This window comes from Syngnathus typhle, linkage group LG15, assembly GCF_033458585.1.
Source record: "Syngnathus typhle isolate RoL2023-S1 ecotype Sweden linkage group LG15, RoL_Styp_1.0, whole genome shotgun sequence".
In the NCBI taxonomy this organism is placed as follows: Eukaryota; Metazoa; Chordata; class Actinopteri; order Syngnathiformes; family Syngnathidae; genus Syngnathus; species Syngnathus typhle.
In genome coordinates, this window is record NC_083752.1 from 5,010,159 (window position 1) to 5,037,816 (window position 27,658).

Here is a 27,658-nt window from a genome sequence, read left to right on the forward strand (position 1 = left end):
TGCCCGCGTTTGTAAAATTTAGAGCTCGTTTGTTTTCTTCTACTGCGAAATGAGATGCTCTCACCTTTGGAAAAAATTACAATTGTGATCAAATGATCACAATCTGTTATATTAGCGAAGCCCCCCAGCCCAGTTTTAAATGCCCCATCTGGGATGAGAAGCATAACAATTGGTGATTGGAGGGTTTGTGCATTGTGATTGGCTGGATTACCGTGTCTCGAACAGGCTTAAAAAACAATAAGTACCCCCCCCCCCCCCCCCCCCCCCCACACACACGCATTTACCTCCTCAAAAGGGGGCAGCTGGACAACGGGCTTCACTGAGCAATTAGCTTTGAATATGTTTGACGGCCAAAGGACCACAACTCCTCTGGCCACCACACACACACACACACACACACACGCTAGATGTATTAACAGCCCAACGTTCATTATCATCTGTTGCAGTAGTAGCCCCCCCGCCCCCCCATCTGTGCCAGAGAACACATAATCCTCCTTCTGTGAGGTTGCATTCCAAAGAGCCAGCATCTTGATTAACCTTCTCCCCACGCTCAATATGAAACCTGTCATGGCTTCTGTAGCGTGAATTGAAAATGTTTTAATGAAGCAACATTCCCACTATAGCGTGTGATGAAATAACAGCAGCCACTTCATAATAAAGCCCCTATGCAACTATGTACTGTATCTTCATGCCAGATGAAAACGAAGAAAAAAAAGGGGCCATTATTCTTTTAGGAGAGTTGGAATACACAAGTGGGTAAATTGTTTACTTTGTGCTCCAGAGCCTTACTCGTTTTCTTTTTGACTGCTGGCTTCTGTTGTGCCTTGTCTTGGTTGTAGCACATCCACAGCACTGTGGTCGTTTGCATCGTCCTGGATGGCCGTTGTAGTCCACAAAATGGTCTTCTCTCCACTACTGATGTTGTCACGCCAATGAGTGGCACATTTCCACTGTCTTAAGAAAGTTGATTTCATTTGCATTTACTTTCCTATACTTTTGTGTATTTTTGCTTGGTTCATTTTTTCTGAGAAAATCGTGGCTGTATTTTGTTCAAGTATTTGTGTCTAAATAATACCAGCTGTATGAGTGATGCTCTGCTGTGCTCGATGAATCGGTTATAGTACAAATGTGTGCGAGTGTGTTATGCGTGCGTTTTGCAGTCTGAATGTGAACCAACGTAGAATTCGAGATCCAAACTACGGAGGTCTCGGCGGGTAGTCCCTCAATAAATACGCTCACAACTATTAACAATATTAACTGTAGTTTTTTTTTTATTTTACTAATATTATATGAAGAGCTCCTTTTCAGTTTTGCACTGTGTACGAAATCCAATTATCCATTTTTTGTGTGTATTTTTGTGCTGTATTTTTGGAATAAATAAAGTCCCTCTGGACATGCAAAAAAAAGAAAAAGAAAATCCCCGTAAAGCTTTTTTCTTTTTTTTTAAATATTTGCACACAGCATCTGTCTGCTTAATTTCTCAAGACGCGTGCTCTCCAGTGTGTCGACCTCCCGCCGTTTCTTCTCCTCTGATTAATTCTAACGGCTCAGTGAATTCCATTCCTAGACGCTAGGTGAGGCACTTAATGACTAATCAATCAATAAAGGGACAGGCTTCTTTTAACGCTTACCACTCAGCAACCGCGTAAACACACAAGCGCTTTCTGTTTGCCAACCAGCACAGTTAAGCCAACGGCTCAATATGTCTACTATTGATTCTTTGTCTGTCACCTGCTGCTGTGGAAGTGTGGCTATTTGTTTCTGCACGGGATTTACTTTTTTTTTTTAATTACAGCCTATTTGCTCTGTTAGTTAATGCACTGGCTAATTACAGTCACTGCCAGCCAGCACTAATCAAAGTTGCGCTGAATTAGCGCTGCCATTTAAAATGCCAGATTATAAGAAACGCTTCATTAATGTGTGGAATCATTTAAGTCTCATTTTTGCGACCGCCGATGGTCTCATAGCACGCTTAACGGTATGCCGGTCATCTGGATCGATAGCGTATTATTTGCCAGTAGCTCGGCCGTTGACAGGTTGTCAATAAAAGGGACGAAAGCACTTAGTAGCCGTGCAAAGCGGACATCCATTGGTATAATTGGATGTCAGTAATAGATAGGACCCTGGAGCACTGATCTGTGCCTAGTCGAAGTCACTCATGGAGTTTAATGGCTCCCCGGTAGTGTGTGTCAGGATGGCTCAGCCACAAACCGCCATCCAGCAAATGGATATGTCGGGATGTAATGGTATTTTTATGGCCGTGTATTCCAAATAGCCATTAAAATCACGTTAGCGGTTGGTGTGTACCAATTCGGATTTACAAACAAAATGCTGTTGCAGCCTCGTATTTATTTATGTTCCTTTTTTTTTTAACTCGCTCAGTGCCATTGACGGTTTCAAATATATTAATTGGGTTGGCAGTGAATGAGTTAATCTGTTTTGCAATGCACCTGAGGATTTGTGTTTACCTCCCCCCAGTTTGCTCACTCAATTTTGCCCGTGTATGGTATTAATTGTTTGCGCGGATCATGGAGAAGACTGTGGAAGAAGGATGGAAGGAGGGAGGGGCAGGGGACTCATTGGTTATCCAGGAGGGTTTCCTTGGCAACCTTATCCGGTGGTACACAGTTTAAGCCGGCTGCTAGCGGGATGATTTATCTTGTAAAGTGTGATTCGCTCTCCTGCTAACAAAAGAGGCCTCTAAAAGCACGGGTCTCATCAAAGTCGCTCTCCTCCAGCGTGACGTCGGCTGTCACAAGCGTTAAGCCTTCTGCCATTTTTAGAAACCTCGCTCGGGTTTGGAGTGGGGTTGCGGGGGGAATTCTGGGTAGGGATAGCGGAATATGCATATGCATGAAGATTGAGCTTCATCGGCTCCACTGGCACAGCAGTGCATTAACATTTGCTTTCCGCTCTCTTAGCACTTGACAGATTATTTTGGGAAGGATGTTGTTATAGCTCACTGGGTCAATGTCACATCAGCCATTTTTGGACCTATAATCGCTCCCTTTTAAGACTAAATGCTGGTGCATTCAGCCATTTTGTATGCCTCTTTAATCAATTTGGCTTTGCATGCTAAGTCTCTATTGTTATTCGTGAATCGTTTTTCCTTTTATCGGCGACCTCCTGAAATATCCTTGGCGGTTTCATCACTGGTGGCCCTCCTGCTAGTTGTTTTTGCTACCTCTGCTTATCCTGTTAACGGTGGATTGGAAATGAAAAATGGGCAAATGGGAATTACGTTGTGTCACAGCGCCGGTGGCGCTCAACCGTACATTACCTCAAACAACCTGCTTGGATAAATCTGGAGCAAGCGAGTCCAAAAGTGATCCAATCATGCTTGTCTGTGAGTTTGCAGACAGTACAGCTTCACCCGTGAGGCTTTACGCCGCTCTCTCATTTGTCCCTCTTCCTCACTTGGAGAGGACGAGAAGCTGTTAACAAGCTTCCACCTCTTCCAAATGGTCGATATGAAGTGAGATGTTAAAGGCGGACCTCTTTGCCTGGTGTGTCAAAGTTGCCCAGTGTATCGACCCTACTTCTACCACACTCTGCGATGACGAAGACGTGACTTTTGATGAATGACCTTCTTCGCAGTGCCCCAGGGAGATGCGTGAAACAGCATGCTGAGATTAAACTCAGCCCAAGTGCATCCCGTTATTTCGAGATCCCCCCCCCCCTCTGACTCCAGGGGCAGGGACGACTTAGTCTGGTGAATTTCATGGATCAGTGAGGTGATGCTCATCAGTGGATGTGACATTTCATTCACTGGCGGGAACATCGTGTGTGTGAAAGAGACCCAAGAGACGCTTGTGTCATGTGAGGGCAACTCGACGAAGGTGGAAGAGGAAATAGTGTTGCAACCGTGCAATGGCTTGGAAGCTGTCAAGTGCTCAGTCCTAGTTGGAGGGGTTCTGAGTAGCCTTAGTACTACTGCTAGCTAAGATGTCTTTCAGAAGTGGCATGCAGGTTCTGTAGGAATATTTTTTTGTAAATTTTATTTTCAGGAAATGTAAACAAAAAGCAGATTTTGCAACACATAACACAAGTTTTTTTATTCTATTTTCTAATATTATATTTTATATTAATTTTATTATTATATTTATTATTATTTTATTTTATTATATGTAGGAATTATGTATTATATGTAGGAATATTTTTTTGTAAATATTATTTTCAGGGAATCTAAAAAAAAAAAAGCAGATTTTGCAACATATAGCACAAGTTTTTCCATTATTATTTTATTTTATTATATTTTATATTATTTTATTATTATATTTATTATTATATTATTTATTTTGTTTATTTTTATTTATTAGATTTTTTTTCTCTTTTCTGCCAATTAGAATTACCCAAATGATTAAACATTATGACATTTCACTTTGGAAAACAATTCAGAGGTCAAACAGCATCAGAACAGCTTGTGCATGCCCCTAAGTATTTTTTCCTATCCACCCACATGAACTTGCCGCATGTAAGGTGCCATTGTCATTGGCCAATTTCTCCCGTTAATGTTATTTTAGGAGTCATCTGAGCACAATATGTCTCAGTACATGCAGTATTTCACTTTATACCATTTCCTAATTACATCTTTTTTCCTCATCACTCCGCTTATCTTTGCTGACTCAAGCACTGTGACCTGCAAGATCGAAGTTACACCGTACAATCCGACTGTTTTTGTACAATGTGATTTGTACTTGGACACGAGTCTATTACAAGTGATCAGCCGTGTCATCAAAAGTATACAATAGAAGGCGGCGATAAAACGTAGAGCCTCGGCCAAGGAATGGGCTCCAGTTCCGTTTTTTTGCTCCCTGTGATGATTGGGGTCATCTTATCTTATTACCACAGCAGTGTCAGTGATACATGGCGTGTGTGTATGTGCACGCTTGTGTTCATACAGTATGTATTAGCACTGGCCGTGTGCATCCATGTGCAATAGAATCACTCTGAGTGGCCACAGCGAGGGCATAGGTCAGGGTGGTGATTTAACAGGATGGGGCAACGCAGACACACAGCAACACACACACACATACGACCTTAGGCTATTTCCAGCTAAGCAATTAGTGTCTCGTCTCCATTCTGGACACGTACCCTGGCCTAGGCCACCTTCACAAACTTGAAACCTCCCATGCTGGAAGCGCTTTTAACATTTCAGGTAGTAAATGACCTAGTGGATTTCCAATGGGCAATAAGAAATACGCCAGAAATTAGTCATTTCTCTGCTGTGTATGATGAAAGTCCTTGGGTAGCGCTTTGTACTCAGCAGTCACAATATAGATTCCAATTACCTTCCCCAGACTGAGGCGGCGAGCAGGTCCTGGAAATAATATTCATAAAGGTTACGAGCAACAGATTAGATGAAGGGAAGGTGTTATCCATTATAATGCATCACAAATAACGGCCATGAAAATGACACTGCTGTCATTTGATTGTATAAAAATATTGCATATTACGTTTAGAGAGGGAACGTTGCCATAACAATTCTTAAACAGTAATGTTCTAACAATAGCAGCCTGCCATGACCTATTAACGTCTCGCGCAAAAAAACTGTGATTTATGCAACGCTGTGTAAAAGCTTTAGGCTACTGTTAGATTTCTTTTTCTTTTTTTTTTTTCTCAATACCATGATAACTTATTATTTCCCTGTCATGAATCTAAAAAAAAAATTGTTGACATCCTGTCATATTCATCAACACAAGCCATTTGTTTTCAAGATCACTTGTCCTTATTTGGTCACGGTAGAGGTTGATGCTAACCCAGCTGACTTTGGATCAGAGGTAGGTTACACTGGTACTGGTTATCACATGTCTTTCTAAATTTAATATAAAGTAGGTACTCAAAGATAATTGCTCAAAATGGAAAAACACTGAGAACTACACCGACTTTCTGTGTCTAAAAAATGATCATAAAGAGAGAAATTTCTTTGCCCTCTGTGTTGGGCCCGAAAAAAGGTAACCAGAATTCTAAAGTACTTATCAGTACGATGCAGCTCATTATAGTGTGCTGATGTAATGTTGTCGCTGGGGAATTGAGTCTTTGTGTTGAGACAAGTGAAACATCACGTTGAGCTTGACTGGATAAAAACAACTGACTTTTATTCATGAGAAATTAATGAAAGATTTTTTTTAAGATGCAGTCATGTCAAATTTAATATTTACATTATTAAAATAAAAAAATAATCATGAGAAATTTCCTGACCAGAACTGTGCGCTCACATTAAATACAAGATATATATAATAAGTATTAAGCTTTTAATATTTATTACAGGATGAATTCACTCCTCTTCTAGTCGCTTCTGTCTCAAGAGCGGTTTGAGAAGGTCAGAACTCACACACCGAAATGTCAACTTTGTTCGCACAAGCTCATTCTCATAACAGCAGGGTCCATGTGAGTGGGCTGACTAGTTGCGAGGGTGGAAAAAAAAAAAAAAAGAAAGTGCCGCTGCTGTAATTAAAGCTCATTTGTCTGCTCCGTTTGAGCTGAAACTTGGAACTAATGAGGCCCTGCTTACATCGGGTGGGTGAAGGTCACTTCAACGTGATGCCTCTAATGCAATGAGAGGAAAAAAACCTGTCGGATTAAGCCACATTTCATCGTCCGATAATATTTGGGCCAGTGCGATGCACGTTTAATATCTTAGCGTGAGTGGAACAAGCCGTTGTCATAAAAAAAAGCATTTCTGAGGAGAAGCGATTACTTTCATCAAGCGTAATAAACAGAATCCAATTATTATCTGCTCACTCCTGTCACATTGCACTCTTGCGTGGGTCTCTGTAGGTCAACACTGACACTTATTTTCAGTGACTCATTTTCCTATATTTTCATTTCCAGTGATTGTAATGTTATGCTTCATTACCAGTGATTACTTTTAGTGAGCCAGTCCTCGTTTAGCTACATCATCAACAAACAGCCATGTGGGAGGATCAAAAAGGAATCTGGGAATTCTATCCCTGGAAGAAAGTGTTCAGCTCCCTCGTCACGGTACGTTTCCACCGTGCTGACAGCCAACAGATAAAAAAGCTTATCAGATGCTTAACTTTTCCCCAGCACTGATTTGTGATTATATAAACGGTATGTTTCGCTTCTACTGTAATAAATTGTGGTCTACAGTTGCTCGGTCCGGCATCGGATTTGTAGTGTGTGATTTATTTCATCTCAGTCTTTCCCAGCCTTCCACCAATCCTCCAGCCCTTTGCTTCTTAGATGTTCTTCCCCTTCTTAACAATTCAACTAACGATGAACTCTGCTGTAGAGGCCCGAGCGTAATCCGGCTATAGGGTAAGTGCAAAAGTGCTCTGCTTTTTTCTTTTTTCTTTTTTTGTAAAGAGCGTGTGTGTGTTTTTCCGGGGTGTAAGAACATCAGGGGAATTTTCCTGCTCACTTGAAAGTGTTTTTAGGAGTGCATTTGTTTGGATGTGATTAGCCTCAGTGGGGGTGGGGCTGTTCTCCAGGCATTCTCTCATTGCTCCCCCCAACCTAACAGGCGATGCATGGAGGTAAAGTATGCATATTTATCCAAGGATTGTTTGCACAATGCATGATGCAGGTTTGTTTTGCAATGCCACCCAAGCATCAGATGTTCTTGTTTGTTCATATCATGTGATGCAGCCAGCGTAAGGTGTGTCAGCGTAGACAGATGACGTCTTGTGTTTAAAAGTAAATACACGTGAAGCTGCAGGGTTAAACTAGAGAGGATCCAAGGCTTTGTTTCCTTCTGTAAGAAAAGAACAAGGAGTGGCCTTCCGCCACCCACCATGTTGTTGTTCCAGTCAGACCACATGAGCGGTGTCAGTCCAGGCGAATAGCGAGCATTACAATGACGGGTCACAGGAAGTTAACCAGTCAAACTGGTTCTCCTCAGGTTAGGTGACATGACAGTCCTACCTGCTGAGATATCCTGCACTGACATCCTTTCCCACTGACTCAGACTTGCCTTCATCGTGCACTCCTGCCATCTAGTGTTCAAAAGGATGTATAGCAAGTTTGAACAGCAGGTCTGGGCAGGAATCTTTGAAACATTAAATCTGTTTCTGCACTGTGGAAAAAATGATTTATCAGCCAAAAAGGAGTCTAGGCAATTTTGGATGGATAAGGTCAGTGTGCAAAAAGTTTTAGAAATATTATGGAGTTGTAGAGTCTTGGGAAAAAAAAATAATTGATGTGAATATACTGTATATATTTTCTATAGCATGTGCATACATTCTATATACACACAATGTTGTATTTATTTGCAGATTTTCTGTATAATCCATCCACAAAGCAAGCCTTCATTGAAAACATCGACCTTATGGAGGCTACGAAAAAAGGATCTCCAGCCTTCTGGTGCTAATGATCCTGGGATGCTTTAAGTTTCTGATTCCATGTGCACGATTGTGAGCAATGTGAGTCACCCTGCTCACTCTTCTGCCTTTTGGGAAGAGGTACAGGAGCCTGCGTTCCCGCACCACCAGGCTCACCAATAGCTTCATACTCCAGGCTGTTAGGATCCTGAAGTCTCTCCCCCATTCTGCGTAGCGTCCTGTACTTTTGCTTATGTGATTCTAACTGTATGCTGTATGCACACTTGCTCCATTTTTGCTCCTCTTATTTGTTATGTTATTTGTTTATTTATTATTTATTCATCACTGTTATTTATTCACTGTTTGTGCCTTTTTGTTTTTATTTGTTTGTGTTGTTTACTTGTATGTATATTTTGTACTATGTCTTGTCATCGTGGGATAGTGGGAACGTAATTTCGATTTTTTTGTGTGTCTTGGTATGTGAAGAAATTGACAATAAAGCTTGTTATATGAGTTGGTGTCCCCCAAAATAACAAATGTCAGCACAACGGATTTTTTTTTTCAACCTTTTATTCAAACACAAACACATTGGGTATAATAACACCATCAACTACAATCCAACAAATACAAAATTAACACATCAATGTCGGCATAACGTGTGTCGGCTGGCATAGCATCAACGCTGTCTGTCACTCACTCATGAATCTTCCCGAACGAACCTGAAGAATGCGGTGTACCTAATGGAGTGTCTGTGTGACGTCACAGATCAACCAGCCAATCAGAAAGTGGGGGTGAGGGCGGGTGTGGCACCTCTCACTTAAAGCATGGGTGTCGACCTCCAGTCCTCGAGGGGCCGCGTTCCAACATGTTTTCCAAGTTACCCTCATTAAACACACCTGCGTGAAAAGTTTTGGTCATTTTCACGTTCTGGACGAGCTAAAACTTTTCACGCAGGTGCGCTTAACGAGGGAATCTTGGAAAACATGTTGGAATGCGGCCCCATGGACTAGAGCTTGACACCTGTGACCTTTGACCATGATATTTCCCTAATAAAGTGGCCTGTGATTAGGTACACTTGAAAATGGCGGTGTACCTAATGGAGTGTCCGTGTGCACCCCTCGTTAAGCGCACCTGCGTGAAAAGTTTTAGCTCCTGCAGAACGTGAAAGGAGCTAAAACTTTTCACGCAGGTGCGCTTAACGAGGGACGCTTGGAAAACATGTTGGAACGCGGCCCCGAGGACTAGAGCTTGACACGTGTGACCTTTGACCATGATATTTCCCTAATAAAGTGGCCTGTGATTAGGTACACTTCAAAATGGCGGTGTACCTAATGGAGTGTCCGTGTGCACCCCTCGTTAAGCGCACCTGCGTGAAAAGTTTTAGCTCCTGCAGAACGTGAAAGGAGCTAAAACTTTTCACGCAGGTGCGCTTAACGAGGGACGCTTGGAAAGCACACTTGGAAAACATGTTGGAACGCGGCCCAGAGGACTAGAGCTTGACACCTGTGACCTTTGACCATGATATTTCCCTAATAAAGTGGCCTGTGATTAGGTACACTTGAAAATGGCGGTGTACCTAATGGAGTGTCCGTGTGCTCCCCTCGTTAAGCGCACCTGCGTGAAAAGTTTTAGCTCCTGCAGAACGTGAAAGGAGCTAAAACTTTTCACGCAGGTGCGCTTAACGAGGGACGCTTGGAAAACATGTTGGAACGCGGCCCCGAGGACTAGAGCTTGACACCTGTGACCTTTGACCATGATATTTCCCTAATAAAGTGGCCTGTTATTAGGTACACTTGAAAATGGCGGTGTACCTAATGGAGTGTCCGGGTGACGTCACAGATCAAACAGCCAATCAGAAAGTGGGGGTGAGGGCGGGTGTGGCACTTTTCACTTTCATTTAAGCTTTGACCATGATTTTTCCCTAATAAAATGGCCTGTTATTAGGAACACCTGAAAATGATGACGTCAGTGCCTCCCCAGTCATGAACGTCACCGCACGTCACTGATTGATATATATATAGACTGATAGATTGATTAATACGCAAAGGCCTATTAAAAAAACGGTATATATTTGCGGTACGTTGTCGCCCTCATGTGGTCAAAAGTTGCAACTACTACCTATTGTATTTTCAAAAAACAACTCATGATGTGTGAGTGCGGTTTTTTAATTTAACCAGAGAAAGCTGAACATTATTATGGCTGGTTCTTAAATTTAACCAGAGAAAGCTGAACATTTTTTTTTGGCTAATAAGAAAAAAGTCAAGACGTTTTTGACTACCTGAAGGGTCTTATTGTGTGACATGCTGTTTTGAAACTCACACAATCAATGTTTTCTTGCATCAGTCAACCATCACATTACCTTTCCTATGGCAGAACTACACTCTTTAAAAATGAAGCACAAAGATGATCCATTTATTTTCCTCTCATTAATTCCAGGTTTACGGGGGCCGCAGTGTGGCAGTGAGACATACGGTAGTCATCTAATGTGTCCAAGGTCTGCCCTGAGCTCACCTCCCACTCAGTCATGCCCTGAACAACCTCATCAGGGAGGCACCCGGGAGGCATTTGGAATAAATGGACTCGCCACCACCTCCTCAACTGGCGCCTCGTCTTCAACCTCCTCCGGATGACTGAGCTCTTCGTCCTATTTCTCAGGGTGAGCTCAAGCACCCTCCAGTGGAAATTCATTTTCACAACTTATATCCATGGCATTATATTTTACAACCAACAGAACAATAAATGCAATTTTATTTGAATACAAAGCACTTTTTCCACATGAAAAAACAGAAATGGCATGTTTGAATCTTTGCATTCTTGTTTGTCTGTGTAATGCAATTGGTCACCTCCCTCCCAAAGCCACCTCACCCACCATCCTAATGAGGACAAGCGCTACAAAAATATTTTAATATAAATAACAGCCACTACTCTTTAAAGCCAGCGAAGGTTAGCGAGGGTTTGCTCATTATTGCTCAGGGTTCGTTCAAGGTCGCAAACAGTTGCAAAGACATTCATGACACGGCTTGACCTTATTCAAATTTTGGTTTGTGTTAAGTCAGATGTGTTTTGCAGATGCAGAATAAGAATCAGCAATGCGACTCCAATTCCAAAGACAAATTCAGTACACATTTTTTAATAACATGGCACAATTTACATAACACATGTTTAAATGAGGGGCATGCTGAAGATTCAGTCGCTTATTTTTTTTTGACAATTTTGTACATGATCTACAAAGACTTTTTAGTTTTTTTTTCCACCTGTACATGTTAACAGCAAAAAAAAAATTGAACAATCTTTTTGCAAATATGCATTAACTAACCAACTATGGCTCCGGTGCCCATTTTTATGTTGAAGTAAAATAACACTGCACAAAATGTTCACCGAATTTGAAGCGCACAACTAAACCCTTCGGTGGACTACTAAAAATAGATCTCTGCTTGATAGAAACAAAAAGCTTAGCTTTTTTTGTCTTTTGATTTTGTTGATACCACAACTTAAAAAAAGCACTTTGAATACACTAATCTAGTTCCAAAAGATGTACCTTTACACGCCTTTCTATGAAGCAAATTTGTGTTTACAATGATGCATTCTCCCCATAACAAGAACAAAGGCGGCAGTCGAGGGAATCAAAAATTTGTGCTGCCTGTTCTTTCATACAGAAATTTCTTTAAATACAATATTGTCTCTTGGATTGTCCTGACAAAATACCAAGTGATTCTCAAAACAATAGGTCTAAAGCTTGGATCTGTATACATTAAGCAAGCACACTTTTTTTTTTTTTTCCATGGTCAAGTTGTGGAGAGAAAACAACATCTATGTCCTTCATTGGTAAAATTGCTAAAAAGCAGTGGAGGCCAGAATTGTTGCATAGTAGAACATGGGCTCTCTGGTACAATGCTAAGCGGCTGCTTCAATAGAAAAAAAAATGAAAAATGCAAAAGCACATTCTGAATCACATCCTAAATACGTCTCTGTGTACATTTGTCCAAAGTAAAGCTTTCAAATCACCCTTTTGCATATTTGTACCATGAGCCATACAGAGCGAGCACAGTGACTGTACATATTATCTACACACTTTGCTGTCTGTCAGTGCTAAAGTATCTGTACATTCCAAAATCTCACTTCACTTTGCTATACAATAGAAAGACTGGACACACACACACACAAAAGCTGGAGCAAGGTCTGGAAAAATCAAAAGTTTCTGTGATTATTGTCTTGACAAAAATCAATTTCTCACGTGGGGATGGGTCCGCCCACATAATTTATTCACAGCTATGTTACAGTCTTGCTAAGTGCTTGTTTACCGTGAGCCGGATTCAAGCTCACCGTGCCTCAATGTCCTTGTGAGGAGGTCTGTCTCTAATATCGGTGGCCAGGGGAGCAGTCCGTCTCGGCGAGCCCGGCCTGGCGCCGAGCGTGGGGATGAGTGGGGGCGGGGCGCTAAGCGAGGCTGTGGGCGGAGTTTTATTCAGAATACTGTTCTGGTGAGCAGCAGCTGCCGCGGCGGCGGCGGCCGCGGGGCTGACCCTGGAGTAGTGCATGCCCGGGAGTCCCGGGGCCATGAGGCCCTGGGCGTGGTGGGGTAGGTGTCCGTCAAGGGCCGGGTGGTGCATGGCGTGGTGGATGCGGCCGTGCTCGTAGTCCTCTCTGAGGAGGCGCTCGCGTTCCTCCAAGTGAGCGCGCTCGTGCTCCCTCCTCTGTTCCAAAGCGAGAGAATGCATGTGGTCGCGATTAAAGTCGTGAGGCTCTCGCTCCCTGTAGGAACGCTCGGCCTCGTAAAGGCGCGGAGCCGTCAGCCGGTGGAGGGGATCGTTCCTGAGTAACAGATCCCGAGCCAGAGGGTCCCGTCGATGAATGTCCAATCCCCTGTAAGGGTCCCTCATGGGGTCCCAGTGGAAGGCCGGGTAGGGGAAGCGTTCGGCGCCGGGGATTGGGCTGATACCCATGAAGGGCGCCACCATTCGAGTTCTCTCAAGACCGCTCATGTTGTTGATTGGATGAACGCCCGCCGCGCTCATGGGCATCGGCATCGACGAGGGGGGGTGGAGGTTGGGCGTGGACGACACCAGCGGGTGCTCGCTTGGTTTCTCTGCCACTCCGTCTTGGTCCTCCTTTCGCTCTTCTTTCACTTTCACCTCGCTGTTCTTCTTGTGCTCAAAGGGAAGCTCTCCCTTCTTCTCCACAAGTTCTCTGCTCAGGCCACCGTTGGGACGTTCCAGACTGGTCTGTCTGATGTACGGCGACGCCGTGCCCCGGTTGGACACTTTGTCCTCAGATACTCTCCCGTCATGGATGGGAGGTGCGTCCTTATCGTTGTGCTGGTTGTCTTTGAGCTTGTGCTCGTCTGTGCTGCTATCTTTCCATGAGTCTGGGAGTTCCCGTTCTCTGTCTTTGGCCTTGTTGTCTTTGTCTCCAGAGGAAGGAGGCAGGTGGTTCCTGTGGTGCTCGGGAGGACGACTGTGACCCAGAAGACCGATGGGGTTGACCGGGACCGGGGAGGGGTGGCTCGAGTGACGTTTCTCTGCAGATTCCCTAGAAACAGAAATCTTTGTATTATAACCATGTGAACTTTGCTTGTTATTGTTTATTTTTAAAAAGCACAATCAATTTTATTTTACATCATTAATATCTTTTTAATTGTGTTATATCATTATTATTATTTTTAATAATATTAAAGTACAGACGTTATTATTTATTATATTTTTACTTTCCAGGAATCTCACCTGGACAATAAATTTTATTTTACATCATTAATATATTTTTAATTGTATTATATTATTATTATTATTTTTAATTATATTTAAAATACAGACTTTGTTATTATTATTATTATTTTTTTTAAGGAACCTCACCTGTCTTTGTCATCTTTACTGCTGATGGAGTCGCGTTTGTCCGAGTCCCTGTCCCTCTCGTGTGAGCTGACCGAGGCGCTCCTCTCCGACTCTCCCGGTTTCAGCCAAGGTGGAGGTGTGGGGAAGGACGGCGGGGTGCGGTGCAGGCGGTTCCAGGGCTCCTGGTGGTTGCTATTGGGACCGCCACCAAAGTGCTGCTGCGAGTTGGGGCCATCTTTATGGCCGAACATCGAGTTGGCCGCTGCCAGGGATTCAACACACGGAAAAGCACAGCAGGACACAAGTTAAATGCGTATCTTGACCGTTGCGTCGCCATTTTGTCTTTCAAAATGCACTTTTAGGAAATTCATGAGGCTAAAACTCACTTAGTGCTGGATTTCCCAGTCCTCCAAACGCAGATGAACTGAGAGCTCCCAGTCCGCCGAAGGAGGGCGGCCGACTGAAAGGTTCTGAAAAAAAGAGAAAACGTTAGCTTGATCAGCAAATCGTCTCAATTCATGGGCGCTCTTACCTAAGTGAGGTGCTGGGGTGAGGAAGTTTCCGGGGTGGTGGGCTGGATGGCCGAAGGGACCTGCTGATGGGTGTGTTGGCCCTGAGGACAAAAATAAACATCCTGTGCTGTTTTATGCTGGATTTTCATTCCTAAATATGAAGTCAATGTTCTCTGAAGGGAGTCTCACAATCTAAAATTGCACTTTAAAAATACTTTTGGAGACAGCACTTCATAACTGATAGTCTCATTCACAAAATGATCATTTATTCATTCTCATTTTTATAACATTCATGACGATATCTAACATGCCTCATTCTCACCTGCAGCAGAGAAGAGAGTGGCAGGCCGTGCCAGGTCATTGGGGTGATGGATGGCACCAAAGAGGCTCGGGCCGGGAGGTCGACTCAGGAACTCGGGCTTGAGGCCAAAATCCAACTTGTGAGGGTCGACCTGCATCTGCTGCTGGAAGACAGCAAAAACCAACACAGAGAAACTAATGTAAAATGTGATTGGAATTCCTTTGTAGAACTTCGACAGACACTTTATCACAAATATTTTTAAGAGTTGTATCAAAAAGGTTGGATTTACACTTTCAAATGCAGATCTATTCTATTTAGAATGATAAATAAGCACGTTGTACACCTGAGTCAGCCTGATTCGGAAAGTCCAACGAATCCTCACCTTGACTTTTTGTTGATGGTGGTATATCTGCCAGGCAGTATGAACGTGCATGGCACACCACTTTCCTGGCTTCTAAAAGGCATAAAATAGAAATATGCAATCATACAATAGGACTCCTATTATCACAGAGGTATCATAATTTGTGAAATATTACAACCTTAAAGCAGGACAAAAGTCATATCCAATATTTTAAGCCAAAAAAGTAGTTTTAATACATAATCCAAAAGCACTGCTTACTCACCCTGAGAATGGGCCGAAATGGATCCGCTAGCTACACCACAGAGGAGAGAGAAAAAGGGTTAGAACCAATGTTACATTTCCAGCTGGAAATCAATGCAGGGAATTTTTTAACAACTGTACTCATAGTGCATATTACACGCTGGGGCGTATCGTAATTTTTTTTTTTTTTTATGTGCTTGGCTTTGAAGGTGCGGGAATTCTTCCATCCAGATTTCAGACACACCCCACCATGCGTAAGCTAGAAATTTGTGTGCAACCACCAAAGAGGCGTGATTCAGTTAAGGCGTTATGCCGATTGTCTATTTGCATTTTGTATTTAATCAAGACAATAAAACTAATTTAATCACAGTGCTCATGACTCAATGCATGTTTACATCGGTACAAAGGTGAGTGAGTCAGCCGTTGTTTAACACTCATGTGGGCGAGTGGCCATTTCTTTGGCTTTCAAAAGGGCCTAAAATCAAATAAAAAAAAATATGATTCATAATCTAAGTCACCACCCATTAGAATGACTAAGTGGTGTTCTATTTGCTCACCCTTGGGTCCTTTTGTAAGAACGTATGCGGGACAGCGCCTGGTCTCGAGGACACATCGAGAGGATTTGAGGTCTTGACGAGACGGGGGGGGGGGGGGGGGGGGGAAAGAAAAAAAAATCAGTCAAAGGTCTTATATGTTATTTTCATTTGTATTGTTAGAAGGAGTTTTTTTACCTTGGGCTGAAATGCCCCCTGCAGTGAGCTGAAGGGTCCGGTGGGAGGGATGACAGGGGGGAGGCCCGACATCGCCGGTGGGTACGAGTGAAAGAGCTGAAGATGAAAAGAGGGAGAGGAGAAGAGAGGAGGGGCCACTTAGTAAGATGCAAGAGAATGTGCAAACCTCAAAAATCAAATAGGCGTCCTTATTTTGCTACCAAAAAACATAAGACATGAAAGCAGAAGCCTGCACCCCCTTTAGATTTATTTAACTCCATCCTTTTTTTTTTTTTTTAATAAATTAATTAAAAAAAAACTAGGCTGTCGAATGATGCAACGTGTGCAAGGCTAATGTAAACCAAGTAAGCATGTGTGCAAGGCAACTATTTTGCAGAGAAATGCGAATTATTATAATTGTTTCTGTCATAAAAAAGCGCTTTGAATAAAAGGATTGCTTTGATTTAATTTTTGTAGCTGCTAGGTGCACAACATTCTCATTTTTAATATTAATTTGGTAGAGTACATTCAATTAAAATGAAATTGGCCAATTATAGCAGAGTGGTGTCCTTACACTGTTTGTCCACTAAGTGAAGCTGTGACTTCATTCAAGCATCAAATCTTCTCTACAATAGTGGGGCTGAATCTGTTTTAAACTTCTGCAGCCATATTGGATCGTAATCTCATGCAACGGGTGAAATGCGTCCGTTACGAAACGGAGGAAGATGACATGAAACATAAATGCATGCACAATGTGTCAGCGCATTCTCAAGAAAAAGTGAAAACTCACACTGTGTCTGTAGAAGGGGTCAACCTTAGTTGGGTATTTGTCAAACTGCAGGAGAAAGAAAACACAACATTAAAAGATATCAAGAAGCTACAAAACAAAAATGAAACCGTTGTAAAACTGTGCTAATGAATTGACCACTTCCCAACAAGATTTCTTTTTTATCCCCTTTTGGTGATCATGTGAAGATCTTGTAAAATCTCCTTTGGTCTCCTTTTAGTAGTGGAGGGCAGGCTTGGGGTGAACATTTTCCCCAGTCTGCCACTATTAGGAGGCTTTTTATGGCCTCATTAGCTGTCAGAGGCCAAGCCTTGCTGCCTTTGAGGTATCTTCAGAGCCAAGTAAACCTCTTTGGCCACTAATGAATGTCCGTGGATGTGTGCTAGCCACTCAATGCCTGTGGTCTTACCAACAGATCTTAATGCAAGTCTTATGTCAGTAATGAAAACACCCTAACGGCGCCAAGTGATGTCACAGCATTCAAAATGAATTAGTAAGTATATTATGTTCTAAAGCTTGGCAGGCGGGTATGATTTAAGCAAGTTATTGGCAATTTAGCATTTTAAGATGGAAAGAAGCAGCCAGAAACAACACATGATTGACTTTCTGGGTGAATAAAAGCATCATTGTGGCATGGGCAGACACATGGTCATCATCACGGAGAGGCCGCAAAGCCACAAGTATGTACAACGTGCCGCTTAAACACACGCCAGTTTGTGTAAAATCACAACCCCAGTGGGGAAAGACTTTCAACGCCCGCCCGGATGATTTTCAACATGTGTGAAACACATTAGGAAAATGTCATTTCCACATTCAGCACACCAAACGCAACTCGGTTGTGTTTTACTTATCCTCACATTTCTGGCAGGGGTACGCACCATGGATGGTGCTGGGGTGGGCATAATGGCGTGGGGGAATGGCGTGAAGGTGTGCTGGTGCGTGTGCTGGTGGGTGTGTTGGTGCTGATGCTGGTGCTGATGCTGGTGCTGGTGGAACTCGGTGCGCAGGTAGGGCGGGGGGCCCAGCGAGGCGCCGCGGTCGGCGCTCTGGGAGGCCAAGAAACGTGTGTTGAGCTCCTGACGCAGAAGGTCTTGCTCTGCAAAGGACAAACAATCAACTTACATTGTAAAAAGAAAAAAAACTCTAGTCTCTTTTTATGGATTTCAATTATTGCAAAGAGCAGGTTACTATTTTTGTCACCTTGGTTCTTGATTTGCTTAACAACTGAACTCAATCCGGTCTGACAGTTAATTGACCTTAATTTATAATAATTGACGTTTTAGCACAAGAATAGCTACAAAGGTCAAATAATAGGCCGAGGAAAGGAAACTGATTCCTAATACTCATGAAATGATTTAAAAAGTTGTCCATAACAGAACAAGTACACCACAACCCTCACTTTAAAAAAAAAAAAAAATCTTAACTTCTTTCAGAATAGTAAAAGAGAAACGCGGAGGAGGATCAAAAGGAATTATCTAATCAACACAGCAAGTTTTTTTTTTTAATTGGATTGCACGACCTTACAAAAATGTCTCACTTGAAGACGAAGAAAGCAATTTACATTTCTTTTTTTTTAAAGTAAACTAAATTAGAAACCCAAAGTTAGACCGTCTGCCAGCTGGAACTTTAAAATACTAAGATGAGATTTGATCCCCTTTAGGTCCCACAGAGAAAACTGTTGTTGTAATTGCTTTTCTACCCCTGTGGCAAAATGAAAGTAAAAAAAAAAATATATATCACATATTTTCAGCTTTATAGGACTAAGAGAAAAGTTTTTTTTTTTATTTGATGCGCGCACAGTTTTTAAATTAAAACCGTTTTTATCGTATGTATATATATATTTTTTTACCCGAGTAGGCACTCCCAGCAGCAGGATGTCCTGGTACTGGCAGGGTGCTAGACGTCAGCGGTGGTGGTGGAGGCAAAGCCGCTGGAGGAGCGAACATATTGGGGTGATGAGGGTGCGGTGAGGACTGCAATGCAGGGGGGAAGCTGTGGGGGGTGCTGTGGTTAGCCGCCAGAGGCAAAGGAAAGGTTGACGCGGTGGCGCCTGGCACAGGAGGAGGTGGGTGGTGGGGGAGGTGTGAGGAAGGCGCAGGAGGCCCTTGGGGCTTGCTCCCAGGGGTGCTACTCCTGCTGCTGCTGCTGCGGGAATAATAAAAAGGAAGAAGGTCAACCGCCGAGGCGTCTGCTAAATCCGCGTACGTCTTCACAAATGTCCTACATTTGCAAATCCATTCGCGACACCATTGCACGCAAATATATTTTCCAACGGCAAGTGTAACCAAATGAGCATCTGTCCCGGTAGTGAACATGTGCACTGGAAATAGGATGCGAGGTACTTTTTTTTTTTTTCTCGTCTGTAAGCAAACAATGTGTAGTGTGTGGGTGTTCCCCAGAGGCAGTCACAAAGCCGCCACATGCACTAAGCCTAAAAGCTCATTTGCCATACTGGCGCTCAGTTGCAGGTGCTGCCTGCCATTATTGCCAGCGGCTACCCAAGAGGCCTTGTTGGTGCTTTGGCAGAGCAGCACGGCTGGCAATGGCTGAGGTGTTGCAGAGTCAAGCTCTGACATCCTGAGGTGGGACCAAGTTGCTTCTGAAGGTGCTAAGTCTTGAACTGAGCGGCCCTCATTAGTGTAGAAATCCTTTATACATTGCACCACTGTTAATATTATTGGTAGCCTTGTGACAATAAACTATTGAGTAAAGTTTACTCAGTAAACGATTTGGAAAAGTCAATTGTTAGCTGACTTATTGCTATGTCAGTAAAGGAATCCAACGAAGAAAGAAAATGTGACAATCTAAACTGAGAACAGTATTTCATGTTCTGTCTTCATGACATACTTGATAGATTCTTTTAAAAGAAACAATTATGGTGATGAGGTGTAGATGATTAGTCATACCTGTGGCCGTTGAGGACGCTGTAAGCAGGAAAAGGTCGGGGGTGGCAACGTGAGGGGGGCCGGTGAGGCCCTGCCTGGCTGGGGTGCTGCTGCTGCAGCAGCAGCGGAGTATGGTTGCTCTGAGGAGCAGGCGACGGTGGATGCGGATGACTCCCGGGTCTATGTTGAGACCGGGGTCTGGACTGCAGTTGCGGGTGATGCTGCTGGGGCCGAGAAGGGGGGGTCGGCGAGTGCTTTTGTCCCTGGGTGAGAGGCACGGCTGCGGGAGACTGAGGCCTGGGCGGAGCCTCTGAAAGTGAAAGACTGGAGGCCGAAGCCTGAGTAGAACTGATTGACTGGGACTTCCGTGAGGGAGGCGACTTAGGGAGGAAAGGTTGGGGCTGCGGTTGAGGCTGCGGTTGAGGCAGGGATTGTGGGGGCAAAGGTCGACTAGGGGTGCTGGGCGAAGGAGGTCGAGAGTCCCTGCAGCTCTCCTGGCTCCTCTCTTGACTGCGCTCTAGGCCTGACACCTTGAGGAGGCCTGGGCCGTGAGGCACCTGGCTGCCATTGGTGGAGAGCGCATTGATGCCAAAATCCGGAACTGCGTCAAAAGTAGAAAACAAAACACTGTTAAGAACGAACACAAGTGATATCCTACATATAAATCACGTCAGAGAACAATAGATAATATAAGGTGTTTGTCTGTAGGGACCTCCTCCAACAGAAGGTATCGTCAGACATCAGATTTGTTTCTCCAGAGGCTCATGGGAGATGACGGGGCATACATAAGCGATAATTAGCTCTCTCAAGGCCTGAGGGAGTGCTAGTGGCAGGATTAGTAAGGGCTCCTCCCGCTTTGCCCAACCTATTACAAGTCTTTAATTGACAAAGAGGTGCAATGTTCTGAGCTGAAGGTGCCGCTTGTCACAACGGGCCTACTCCCTTCATGCTGGCGCCTTCTCCACTGGGAACAGGATGTGCCAAAACAACGCCTATATAACCTCTTTCCAGTGACGTACAAATAAAGGTATTAGCAGTCCGAAGGTACATGCCTCATTTGAATTTTGCAGAGGTAAACAATTATTCGCAAGTGGAAATGGTTTCCAGGTGTCAAAGGTCAAGAATGCCAGCACATTCATTCAAGTGGTTTTGTTGTCTCTCCCTACTTCACAATGGAAGAAGCCATTTGTTTGCTAGCCATCTGTACTCAAAGCAAAACTTCACTTGCTTCTTCACCTGCATTAACAATGGAGTCTACTTAAAAATGCTGGTCAAAAGAAGAATTGGCTGGCAAACAACAAGGGGAAATCACCAATTTTCAAGTCTCCTGCTTACACCTTCAAAACCCTAGAGGTCTAGCTATGGCTTGTTTTGAAAATGTGCTAACAAACAAATTCAAAGCCGATGTCTATTCTGTCCATAATGAAGACTCCAGGGCCAGGCGGAGGAGGAAAGAACAAGAACAGCATGCGGCGTTTTCTCTCCCATAAGGGTTCATTTGTTGGTCTTCTTTATCCCTGGAAACAAATAAGATCAAGTCCCGCTTGCCTCTGTGGAGTTTCTCAATATTTCAGCGGTATTGCATTTTTAACTAGCGCACAGTTAGTTAGAGCCTTCCACAAAGCCGATGTGCGATTTCGGGAAGACAAAAGCTGAAGTTGACTGAAGAGTTTTTGGGTCATGAGCCGTGATTTTGATGAATTGGTTTCGATTTCAGTTTTATTTTACGTTATGTCATCTTTCCTGTGTCCCTTGTTCATGTCTTGCCTTATCATTAGGTTATACTTATTCTCGTCATCTATAAACCTAGCTTATCTTATTTCGTTGTCTGCACTTGATATAGTTCAGCCGCTATAAATGATTGACAAATAGGCAAGCGATCATGTTTTAAAGGCGTAACGAGAAGGACAGCAGCTGTCCTTTTGAAAAATACATTAGAAACTTGAGCCAAAAGCACTTTGCTAATGTCTGACTTTTATGTCAGGGCGGGTGGACATGACAACTGACACTCGGCCCTGCAGACATCTTAACAAATTGATGCCTCTAAAGACCCGTGCGACATCATAAGCCTCGGTCCTCTGCTGTCAAGGCTTCTCATCTATTTCAACCTCAAAATACTTTTCCACTCTTATCCTAAAAGGAATTTGTTGTGCTATTGATTCACGACCGCATTCGACCTGCAGTACATCACTAGCAGTGAATGAGCTAACAGTACCGTCATTTTCGGACTATAAGCCGCACCAGCTAAAAATCGTGAGTCAGGGTTCAAAATTTGAGAAAAAAAGTAGCGGCTTATAGTCCGAAATTTACGGTAATATGTTCCAGGTTAAAACGTAACCGACAAGTAATCCGGGAACGTGTAAAGATGGTCATTTATGTGAAGCAAATCATGTTTCAATATTTCACCATCTTCTTTGGATTGCTCAGCATGAAAACTGAAACAATGAGCAAAGGGGCCAAAACTGTTTGGTCAAGTTGAATTTATTACACCTCGCACTGCGCAAAAATGATTCATAGCCATTACTGAAGATTCCATCCTGCGTGTCTCAGTAAATTTGAACTACAATCTATCTCTGTACTCAGAGGGGTTTATGGCTTTTGGCAGGAAAAAATGAATACGTTCCAAACCCCCTGTTATGCAGAACGTTTTTTAAAAACGTTTTAGAGCTTTGTCTGGAAACCATTTAGATGGCAAACTATTTCCATATTGCGTTTGACACCATAATACGCTTGAATTGCAAGTCCTGACAGTGATTTAGACAGCAGCATATGGTCTCCGGGGTCCCTTTGGTGAGGGATTGGATTTTGTTTATTAGTTCATAATAAGGTATGAAGCTGCATTCACGGCAAAACTAAAACTCTTTCCTGCACAGATGAGGACAATAATAAAAAGGTGTTCATTTCTATCAGGTCCAAGTCATCCAAAACAATATGCATTACTGTGTGGGTTCCCACAAAAGTACTGAAAGTGGAATGAATTTGGCTGTGTACCTTTAAAATAAAGCTTTTGCATGAATACTGAATGTGCTCGAGTCAAAACACGGAATTCTGCCAGCTGAGTGGAATACCCAAGAGTTCATATTAGTAGATGACAGCTGAGCATGTTGCCACGATTGGAAGTTGCTTTGAGACCCCTGATGGTATAATACTCCTCTCTGGAGGGATGGGGTCGATGTCCCCCAAATGTGCACATCAACCGAAGTTGAGCCTTTACATGTCAAGTTTGGAAATGATCCATTAGGGTGCTCAAAAAGCTACGACTGTTTATATTTGCAACGCTAAACGACACACTCGCTTGGTGATATCAGCTTCGGAGAAGCTAAAATCCTGTGTCAGTAACATTATCTGCAGAAGCTTTCTCGCTGATCTCATAGCCAAAGCCTCCAGGGAATCTCCAGACTATTAGCCCCTTATCCTCCCCTTCCTTATCTCAGAAGCCTTTAACAGCATTAGCTTTTCTGAGAGCGATCAACACACTTCTCCAATGGGCTAGTCCAAATGCCCCAGAATGGGGTCCATGACATTGAGGTGTGGCAATGATGGATGCTCCCCTGCTGGCCCTCCCAGACTTGCTATCATGTCAGCAGCTCTCTAATGCTAGAGCTGGGAGGCGTGTTGGATTACACAGCTTGGACATCCCGCTATGTGGAGGGTCTTTGACTCGAGATGTTTTATTAGTACTAGACTCCCAGGGGTGGCTAAGAGAGGCCAGGGAGGGGGAGGGGGGTTAATCCGAAAAAAATATTTGGGGGACAGGGGTGAAAGAGAGGGAGCAGGCCAAATATTCCGCTTGGGTGAGTCTGACATGTGCAGTCTTTCAGTGAGGATATCACAGCATGCTGATATTGGCTCACAGTAATACAAAGTGACCATTGAGCCAAATGCCAATAGGGGGCAGTGGTGTACACCAATACTGTAAATTGATGTTTCAATATCTAACTTGCTTTTATAACAAACTTGATATCCAGGAGATATCCAATTCATGTGGATATGTTCCATATTCCAGACTAGTCCTGGCAATTGACAAAAAGCAAGTGTATATATATATATAGAGTGACATTAATTATTAATTGCTTCAAAGATAGACTGGGCTACATAAAATAATAAATGTTCTGAGCTCCTCTTACAGTTTATGTCTAAAGATGCATGGAAGTAGCTGCCTTACCTTAGACGATATATTTGTCCTCTCTAAGTCGTAATGAAGTCATTTACTGTAACAGCAACACTCTTCCACCCACAGTAGCTTTGATTACATCTGATCTCCCATGATGGCTTCAAACTGCATTTGAATCCGCCAACAGCAATTGGAAAATCTGCTACTTTTGACAGATGCCTTAATGTTTGCGCCAGCAGTATCTTTATGTGCACATAAGGTTAGAGTGAGTGTCCCATTTCCAAGTCCTCCGGGTGAGCCCCTTTAGAGAAAATACGATATAGATACCCAAAGTGGGACAACTGGCTGTCTTTCAATAGACTAACGTAACCTTTAAGAGCAATAAATTTTGCGATTATTTTGGTGCGTGTCAGACACTGAAGTCTCAGGTCTCTCGTTCAAATTCTTCAATACCAAACACAGGTTCACAATCTTAACTGCCGGCAAATGCTTAGGAAACAATTTGCTCCTATTATCGCATATCAAATAAGTACACTGAAAAATTGCAGTTGAACTTAATTTTGAACCAAATAAATGTATCTGGCTCCATTTTTAATTTGATGTATAGTCTAATTAAAAAATATATCAAATGCAAGTATGGGACAAACACAAGTACCAAGATTGGGGAGGCCACACAAAAAAAATGTGTGCTTTCTCATTGCAGTCTAACAAACCCGCCTTTATATCTCATAGAGTCGTGGAAAGAACATTGCAGGTTCTCGATGACAAGCAAGTTGGCACAAGTGATGGGCACAACTTGTGGATGCACAAGCGGCCATGGTAATAAACCTAGCTAGCCCCCCAGTGAGAAGCGTCTGGGGAACACTTGTCAACCACAACTGAGGCATCTAACGCAGTCATACTTCAGTGTTGAAATAACAGCGGCATGTAACAAGGACCCAACTGTGACCGCTTGCAAATAGCTGGCCAATGTTGCCACGATGGTCGGTGTAAATCGATACCCAGAGACTTGGCAGCTGTGTCGCACTAATCCCGACATGTCACGTGTACCAGCTGATCACATTTTTCACAACACTGGTGAGAAGTATATGTGTGACTGAGATGGTCGTGGGTTAGCTTCTGACTTGCAACTTTGTCAGATTCACAGTTACCGTATTTTCCGGACTATAAGGCGCACCTAAAAACCGAAAATTTTCTCAAAAGCCGACAGTGCGCCTTATATATGGGGCAAATTCCTAAACGTAAACTGGCCCGAAGCATTGTGTCATGAAATCAATCATAAGTGGCCGCCGAAGACTATAAATCATGAATCAAAAAGACTATGGATCATTATTTTGTGATTATAAAGTAATTTGTTGTTTCTGAAGTTGAAATAAAAAAGATAAAATGGAAAAGGATTTCATTTGGATTAAAAATCTGACATGATGCATTAATGGTGCCCCTTATAGTCCGGTGCGCCTTATATAAGGACAAAGTTTTAAAATGGGCCATTCATTGAAGGTGCGCCTTATAGTCTGGAAAATACGGTAGTATCTTTGACGTCTAAAACCCTCAATGGCACGGAATGAGTTAAAAACATTTTTTCTTTAATGTCATTGATTTGTGCTTCAATTCCGTCAGTTTGTCAAGATGCTCGGTTTCATATCAAGAATTATCGTCAAAAGGTTTGCTTCTCTTATATGGGATGACATGCATAGGACTCAACTGGATGCCATGTGGCATTTACACGCAAACATGCATAAAAATACCAGGTAATACTCTGACTGTGGTTCATGAAGTGCAGGTCTGTCATCTGCCAATGATGTCCTCCCGTGCTCCATGCAGTCAGAAGGTTGAACCACATCGACCACTTGGGCCAGAGGACGGTTAATTCTGCAGCTGTTTCCTTTCAAGGGAGGTTCAGTTACCAATTTTCTTGCTCTTTTGAGTCTCTGATTGCAGTAAAGGGTGTCGAGACACCGTTAATCTCGCGTGTTGAATGTCGAAAATGCCTTTTTTATTTTTTATCCCTCCCCTTAGCTCCTTCCTGCCTCTCGTGAGCCATCAAGCAGAGTGAGTGTAACTGGCTTGCAGCAATCCGTTGAGCGACAGCTTGAGCTGACATGCTGACACCGCCGTGATTTCGCCGGGGAGAAAAGCATTTGGAAAGCTGGAAAGAGAGAAATGTATCCCCAGAGAGTCATCAGTCTCAGACTTCGTTCACTGGCTTTCAAATGGAGCCAACTGGTTTTACACATCCACAGCAGCTCGCGAGGATTAGATTTACCGACTGTGTCGATTGGAAGGGCAACTCATAGCCGAGTGCTAATAGCATGACAGCGAGTATCGAATATCCAAAGATCTAGCAAAGTATCCGTTTACATGTAGCCTTTTCACTTCTTAAGTCTTCAGAAGCAGCAGTGTGTTTTTGTGCATGTGTTTGTGAGCATGTCAAGTGCTGTCCCATTACCCCTTAGCTCAGGTTTCATAGTCGTTGGATTAGCAAGACACACTGAGAAGAAACTTTAAAGACCTTTCCAAGTCCTTCCTCCAAGATCACTTTCGAGACCGCCACATCAACGTGCTTTCCAAAATAACACCTCAAATTAGCCGCTGGCGGGCCCGAGCGTGACGTTTCGTGGCTTTGGGGCGGCCGCATTACTTTTTGAAAGCGGGGGCGAAGCTGGTTGGGATCGGAGTTGTTTATTTGAACTGCCCCTGCCATCTAAACAGTCAGCTGCCTTCCTTGCTTTCTTGTCAAGCCTCGGAGATTAAGTGAGGATTGTGGAATTGCGGGGGGAGAACACAACTCGATATCCCCCTTTGGGCAGCGGCTGGTCGAGGTTTAGGTTACTGGAACAATGCAGCCTCTGTGCAATGCCTCGTATCCACGGAGAACACGGGGCTCAGACAAGCTGGCTAGCGTCAGACACGGATGGCTAGAGGATTCGTACATCACAAAAAGCCACACGGCGTACTGACTGAGCAGAGTTTAGGGAAAAGGCTTCCAAACGTGGCTTTCCGGATTAAATGCTCCAGCACAACCCCCGCCCAGTCTCAATATGCTGACGGCTCCACAAAACATACAGCGTGTAAAGACACGACTGACTGTTTGCTTTTGGCTTGAAAGGCCTGCAAATGCAATCCCTTCTGTTTTTTTGTTTTTTTTCTACAAGTGTTTACAGTCAAGCCCGACAGTTGACGGCGAAACCCTGAAATGAAATAGCTCCCACCAGGAGCAGAATAATCTCTAGCAGATGGTGACAGCCCGACGGACATTGATGAGTTTGGGCAGGCGTAGAAGAAATGTGGCTTCACGCCAGAAAAGACAAAGTCAACGAAGGGAAGAGGAAAAAAAATAAATAAATCAAGAGTGTTGACTTAAAAGATGAAAATCTTTCAACATTTACTTTTATTATCACTCAACAATTTAAGCCTCACTCTCGCTTGAGATCACATCAAAAAACAGGAGGCAATGTTGCCCTATGGCCCTGGCGGCCGCTATCACAACTTCTAGCACTCCAGGTCTGCATGTAATAGTAGCCTGTGGAAATATAATAAAATGTGGGTTGAGGCAAATGAAAGCCAGACTCTGTGTGTGTGTGTGTGTGTGTGTACAGAGCAGAAACACATGCAAAGGATCTGTGAAGTCCTGCTAA

At 43.3% G+C, this 27,658-nt stretch overlaps 1 protein-coding gene across 16 annotated transcripts in view; it reads right to left on the minus strand.

Annotated features, from left to right (window-relative positions):
* Window positions 1–11,383: 11,383 nt before the first annotated feature.
* The window catches only part of auts2a (activator of transcription and developmental regulator AUTS2 a), a 174,078-nt gene continuing 157,803 nt past the window's right edge, over window positions 11,384–27,658 (minus strand). For 7 of the 16 annotated variants that reach the window (XM_061298595.1, XM_061298590.1, XM_061298592.1 and 4 more), the window contains 13 exons: window positions 19,928–20,507; window positions 18,871–19,166; window positions 17,879–18,117; window positions 17,025–17,069; window positions 16,256–16,351; window positions 16,082–16,153; window positions 15,547–15,576; window positions 15,306–15,377; window positions 14,945–15,086; window positions 14,643–14,744; window positions 14,497–14,580; window positions 14,132–14,384; window positions 11,384–13,811 (listed from right to left, as the gene is read on the minus strand). In XM_061298595.1, the coding sequence (XP_061154579.1) occupies window positions 12,602–13,811; window positions 14,132–14,384; window positions 14,497–14,580; window positions 14,643–14,744; window positions 14,945–15,086; window positions 15,306–15,377; window positions 15,547–15,576; window positions 16,082–16,153; window positions 16,256–16,351; window positions 17,025–17,069; window positions 17,879–18,117; window positions 18,871–19,166; window positions 19,928–20,507 (3,221 nt within the window). In that variant the 3' untranslated portion in view covers window positions 11,384–12,601. The remainder of the gene's footprint in view (window positions 13,812–14,131; window positions 14,385–14,496; window positions 14,581–14,642; window positions 14,745–14,944; window positions 15,087–15,305; window positions 15,378–15,546; window positions 15,577–16,081; window positions 16,154–16,255; window positions 16,352–17,024; window positions 17,070–17,878; window positions 18,118–18,870; window positions 19,167–19,927; window positions 20,508–27,658) is intronic. The other 9 variants (XM_061298606.1, XM_061298601.1, XM_061298602.1 and 6 more) reach the window with 6 other exon arrangements.